Source organism: Schistosoma mansoni, assembly GCF_000237925.1.
Source record: "Schistosoma mansoni, WGS project CABG00000000 data, chromosome 1 unplaced supercontig 0010, strain Puerto Rico, whole genome shotgun sequence".
In the NCBI taxonomy this organism is placed as follows: Eukaryota; Metazoa; Platyhelminthes; class Trematoda; order Strigeidida; family Schistosomatidae; genus Schistosoma; species Schistosoma mansoni.
Window position 1 is genome coordinate 4,170,050 of NW_017385987.1, and position 6,427 is coordinate 4,176,476.

A 6,427-nucleotide genomic window follows, 5' to 3' on the forward strand; every position below is an offset into this window, starting at 1 on the left:
CTTGACGATTTACTGTGACTAAGCTATTGAACAATGTAATAGGACTAACAAGTATGTGAGGTGATTATTTTGCTGAATTAATTACATGAAAACAAACTAATAATTGGAGAGAAGAACTAGACAAAGAAATAGTTACTGGACAGAGAATTACGTTCTTGTTTATGACCCTACGTTTGTTATTACATTATCTTTTTCGTCAATGTTTTCGTCTAATCGTTCTACCAATTGGATGGATTCAATTTTAATTTGTATAATTTTAATTTAAAGCCCAATGACTCTGATAGTAAAGTGGATACACAAGAAAGTAAAACTAATTTAAATATATTATACACTAATGGATTCAATGTCCAACCACAAACACGAAATGGACCATCAACTTCTTTTAGTAGACCTTCAACTAAACGTAGGACTTGAAATGTAAGCATTAAATCTTCTTTTTTATGTGGTTTACTCTCCATACTTAAATATAAATTAATCTAAAACATAATAAAAATAAATAGTAACATTTATCAATGACAATGAAAAAGAATACCATTTATACGTAAAATGTAAGACTAGATGAAATGACAAATTTATCAAGTATCTTAGCTTGATAACTGAGTGGTTTATTCAGTTAGATTTCAGTAACGTGGTACGTTTAACATCGGTTACACTCAAATTTGAATAGCAAATTAACAATTGCTCGAATGGTTTTACAATAAGTGGTTTCGATCACTGATATGATAACAAAAATAACTATCATTGATTTTTTGCCATACAAGGTAAATAAACAAATCGTACTGTTTTAAAAAATATGCGAGGTTAAGTGTTCAATAAGATTGCTATTTCAAGCACTTTTTCCCTCTTTACTCAATGTGTCATTGTTGCATATAAAAGTGTACTTTTCACTGGAGACAAAATTTTAACCATCTGCAGCTATCTACATGTGGTGTATGCTACTTATGTCGACAGATATTAAGCAGCATGTAACACCAATCGGAAGTGAAAAACCTGCCAGCAGAAGGCCAAGAAGATCGAGTTGAAGAGAACAGAAAGGAATTATCAATTGGAAGAATCATACCGAATGTGAAGGACAAATGATGAAAATTCTTAAATGAAGTATTTAATGTATGGTTCTCATATTTTACCAAGAATTTTTGTAATTTTGTATTAAACAATAAATTGGTTGTCCCACCTGACTTCTCCTTCATTACATACATACGTCTTTTATGAACAATCACTGTTGTACGTTTAAACTTGTCGGATGAAAAAAGTAAATAAAGTCGAAGTTAGAGTTTGAAATGAAATCCTGAGTGAAAATTATACTCTTACATGCAGTACTCATTCATTAAATGAACTGGAAAATTCATTTAGTATTGTTTGTTTGAATCTTCCCATCGATACGTTAGGACTGCAATTGGTTAGTCTCTAATTGGCATATGTGCATACTGTGCGTATTGCCTCGATATAGCCTAAATTCACAAGCATGGTAAGCAGAGATGGATAGTGGCTAGCAGTGGAATCCAGAGTGAACATCAACTCTGAGATGCAGGTACATCCAGCTGACGAGTCCCAAATGGGACGAAACGCGCGTCCTGAATTCCACTGCTAGCCACTATCCATCTCTGAACTGGAAAATATCTAAAAATGCTTGATATTGTACATGCGAGACCGAACGGTCTGGGTTCGAGTCCTGAGTGTGGCATCATAGATGCGCTCTGCTGAGAAGTCCTATACTAGGCTGAAACGGTCGTCCAGTGCTTACAGGTTTTCGATCGTGATCTAACACTGATCATTTTATGATTTTAATGAAATTCAATAAATCTCCACAACCTCATACTGAAAATATTTTTCTTCATCACTTCTATTTATGTTTGTTCAGTCTCTCATAGAAAAAAAGTAAAATTTTCAAAACTTCGTTCTCATATAACCTAACCCAAATATGACAATCGAGTTTACTGAAATACATTGTAAAGCAAACAGCAGTACTCCAGTATTCTTGATATTGAAAGACTGATATTTTTCAACTCTATGTAAATGATAATTACAACGTAAGATAAGATAGATAACTCACAATTGTCTGTTGTATAGTAGAGTTAACAAAAGTCACAAAAATATGATCCCTTTGTCTATGTTAATCTCAGCAACCAATTGATAGTCTTTATTGCAAGAGAAGAGAACTCACAACCATTATAAAATTTCATAATTGATTAGTTCACAAACTTTAATGTCACTTCTATCATATCATACATTCTATACAGTTCCTTTACAATAATGAATTGAACAGATTTCGAAACCATATAAATTATTTAATCATTCCGCTTAGTATGATTTTAAATTTTTGAATGTATCTATTTTGAGTAAATATTTCTGCATATTGCAGGTATCATTACCAAGTTTTGAAAATTTCAAATAAATTGAGCATTGAGTAGATTGTTGTAAATAAATAAATATATTTGTAATATTCCAATAGGTAGAAAGGTCAGATGTTCTGACTTTTCGTGACTCAGTGTAAGCCACGTTGTGCTATTTAAACTTGGATTAATTTTAATTTAGTTATTTATTCTCTGAAGAAGTGGCTTACACTGAGTCACGAAACGTCAGAAAATCTGACCTTTCTACTTAGTGGGATATTACAAATATATTTATTTATTTCTGCATATTGTTTACTAACATAACAAATATTTCACTAAGACAGAAAATGTCCAATAGTAACTGACTAATTCCGGAAACAATTACGACCAACAGTAAGATATGATATATTTGTGTTTTTCTATCTAACAGACTACACTCTCATATATCTGCAAAATATAACTTAGAAGGATTACAGTGTGGATGTTTCTAAAATATCATGAATCGTACGACATAATAATAATATATCTGTAAAATCTCAGCGAATGAATTTGTTGAGATTTTACAAATATATTATTTTTGAAAAATTCCCATATTGTGATTTAGAACAACATATATAAGCTTATATATGTTGTTCTAAATATATTATTCCTAATTAATGTCTTACATCAACTCGGCGCTCAAATACTGTGAAACTATACGCTCTAATTTAGACGAAAGTTATTATATCATGAATTGTACGTTTTGTGAAAATATTCTACGTTACTTTGTTCGTCTAAAGAGAGTTTAAAAAAAGTATTGTTACATAAGAGCGTAAGGAAAATTACACACATAAATATAATTGGAATAGAATAACTAAATGTAGAAAAAAAACTATGCATAAGAAACTGAATGACCGACTTACTTGTTCAGTAATGAGTACTGAGAAATTCCGGTATTTCTTTGTAATTTTAGTACCAAGTAAAATGTATCGATAAAGAAATACAGTAATCCCAAAGCAAAGACCCAAAATATCCCAATTAGTTAAATGAGTGAAAACACTCATACGACTTTTTGAAAGAAGCTATAAGGAAGAAAATAGAACATAAAAAGATAAATAAAAGTAATTTATCATTGTATATCAGAATTCCAAAAACAAATGACTTTTACACTTCCTGATAAAAATATTGTTAAGTTACACAATGACCTGAAAAATCTTTCTCCTCCTTGCAACCATTTCGAGTAAAAATACTGATATTTATTTGATAATAATGGTTTTTATTTGTAAAAATACATAAAACAGACATTTAAACCATAATGATTTAATCAGTAATTTGATTGCTCAGATTTAAGTGTTTGAAACATCGATCGATGTTAATGATCAGTTATAAGTAATTTTCAATTGTCGTAGATTCTTTATTGTTTAACTGCAATAAATTCCTAATTTGTATTGATTTTTCCTATAAATATCTGGTTACATTGATCAAAATAAACAATTTCATGTGGTCAGTTTTCGGGACAAACTTTTGTGATGCAAGAACAAATATAGTAGAATGGAGCGATTTCATTTCGTGCACTCCACATACGCACTGCTTTGTATGAACAAATAAAATAGTTTACATACGTAAACTTATGTGTCATGCATAATATCACTTAATTTATTAGTGATGAACTATTATAATTACGTTCCATAATCACTGAAGTTCAGTTTAAAGACAAACAGAACACGCGAGGAGAACGTGAATATAGGTGGGTTAAGTTGCATAATAATTAGATGAACAAATAATAGAAAAAGGATTAAAACAGTCTACTTACTTGAGCGCATAAACTAAGACCAAGTGTAAAAACAATATAAAATGCAATTGTCATAATATGCTCAACCGAGCGTTGTGGACCACGTTTTTTCAAATACGACCGAAGCATTAACCAACATTTTATATGACCAACTTTATTTAAACGAAATTGCGGCACACGATATTTTAAAGCACGACGGCCAGAAGTTAAAGAAAAGAAATATTTGGCGTAAAGCAAACGCTAAATAATAATAAAAGAATAAAAATTGGTTCATTACAGTATTTATTTAGTTTGTGTACAAGTAAAATTAACATTTAAAAAAGTAACAGATGATTTACCTCTTGAAATGTACGCTCAGCAATACACAAAAGAAAGAATACAGTGCCATAAACATTGAAGCGTAATACAAATCCAATCAAAATAACCAGACGCCCTCTAAACGCAAAAACAAAGTAATAAAAAACAAGGTCAGTTGACAATTATTATGGATACCTTAATACTGAAAAAATGGTATTTCAGTGATGAAAGAATATCAAATATGTAAAACAACCTTGTCAATCTACAACCCCTAATTTTAAATTACAATAAAAGTAAAAAGAATTATTAGACAATAAATGACACTAAACGAAATATAGAATAATGAAGAACTAATACATTGTAGCTCCACAAATCTCCAATTTCCCTGACCCTCTTGATCTGATTAGTGAGGTGCAGTGAAAAAAAAAGTCGAATACTTTGTACACTATAACAAAAGTGTGTAACAAACTTATGAAACATTCCTTTAGTTAAAATTCAGCTTGAATCGATAGACGAGATGATAATACCGGAGTTTTTTGCGATAATACAAAACTGAATAAGCACATGTTGTACAGCAAGCAAGATAGAAAAATAAAAAAAATGTAATAAAATTTTCCATTTCTAGGAAAATAAGTGGATCCTTCATGAGTCAAAAGATTGAATCTAAGCTATATAATCGAGAGTGTCCAGTCACTGGTTTCTACAGTTATGAGAAACGTTCTAGGACATTTAAACCTCACTACATTATACAATAGTTGATGTGTACACGAACAAGTGCCAGATCTTGATCTGCAATTCATTAGCCATTTTTGTCCAACTTAATCCTACCTTATCAACTTTAACATGAAAGTGTTTTGTAGTGGCTAAACTAATGAATGTCCACTATTACGTGAATTGGTTTAACCAATTTTAACTAGTAAAAACACTGTGACTCATTGGTTAGCAGAGATGGATAGTGGCTAGCAGTAGAATCCAGGACGCACGTTTCGTCCTATTTGGGAATCGTCAGCTGGATGTACCTGCATCTCAGAGTTGATGTTCACTCTGGGACTCGAACCCAGTACCCTCGCTTCAAACGCCATCGCGTTATCCACTCGGCCACTGAGTCCTGATAGCCACTTGCTTGTGCGATGGGGTGAAGTTTAAATTCACTTAGCATTGTTTGTTTGAATCTTCCCATCGATTTGTTAGGACTGCAACTGGTCAGTCTCTAATTGGCATATGTGCATACTGTGCGTATTGCCCCGATATAGCCTTAATTCACAAGCATGTTTACTCAATGACAGTCACACTGACGCTGCTTAAATGATTATTGTTGTTAAGATAGTACATTAAGTTATATCTTACAGCCGAGAAATAACACAGAAAAGAGAGCTACATAGTTTATTCTGTCTAACAAACACTTAGAGAGATACCTTGTGTCCTTAGAAGATAACGTAGATAGGCAAATGTCGCTTAGGCTCTCCGTATCTGAAACAATAACTTGATTTGTTAAAACAATATAACGTTAGAGATAAATAAGTAAACATGTATTATAAAAAAGTTTTGGTTTCGATGAAAATTGGATAATTTCAAGTGTAGAATAGACATTTGTTGTTGTTGTTGACGTTGTTGGTTGTTTCCGTCAATATGAATCCAATGATCAATAATTCTCATTCCATTCAACATATGTTTTCCACCTGTTGTTTAAATCTTAATAATATTAGGCGGGAAAATTTTACAAATTTGAAATATTGCATGACATATGTATGCAAATATATATTTATTTTTGTTATCTCCTCATATTTTCGAACTCATATAATCTAGTGTAGTAGTTAGGGAAGTCACCTGTGAACTAATAATGTACCACAAACAAGTGCTTATCACTATATGTGTGTTGTATTCTGAGATTCAATTTGCTCACGATGTATACTTTCTATAGTATGCCAAACTCACAAGACTGGAATGAATAAAGGAGTTTACCTACCAAACCGAATAAAATGTACGAAATAAGTGGCTTGAAATAATCCATAGGCACGTGATCAAC

The 6,427-nt window shown here is 31.5% G+C and overlaps 1 protein-coding gene across 1 annotated transcript; it reads right to left on the reverse strand.

Annotated features, from left to right (window-relative positions):
• Positions 1 to 218: 218 nt before the first annotated feature.
• Positions 219 to 4,233, reverse strand: Smp_173830 (putative homeodomain transcription factor (phtf); the record flags this gene model as incomplete). The annotated part of the gene is made up of 3 exons (XM_018792058.1): positions 219 to 476; positions 3,236 to 3,394; positions 4,126 to 4,233. 3 exons carry the CDS (start codon positions 4,231 to 4,233, stop codon positions 219 to 221), a joined length of 525 nt encoding a protein of 174 aa, XP_018644956.1.
• Between the last annotated feature and the right edge of the window lie 2,194 nt (positions 4,234 to 6,427).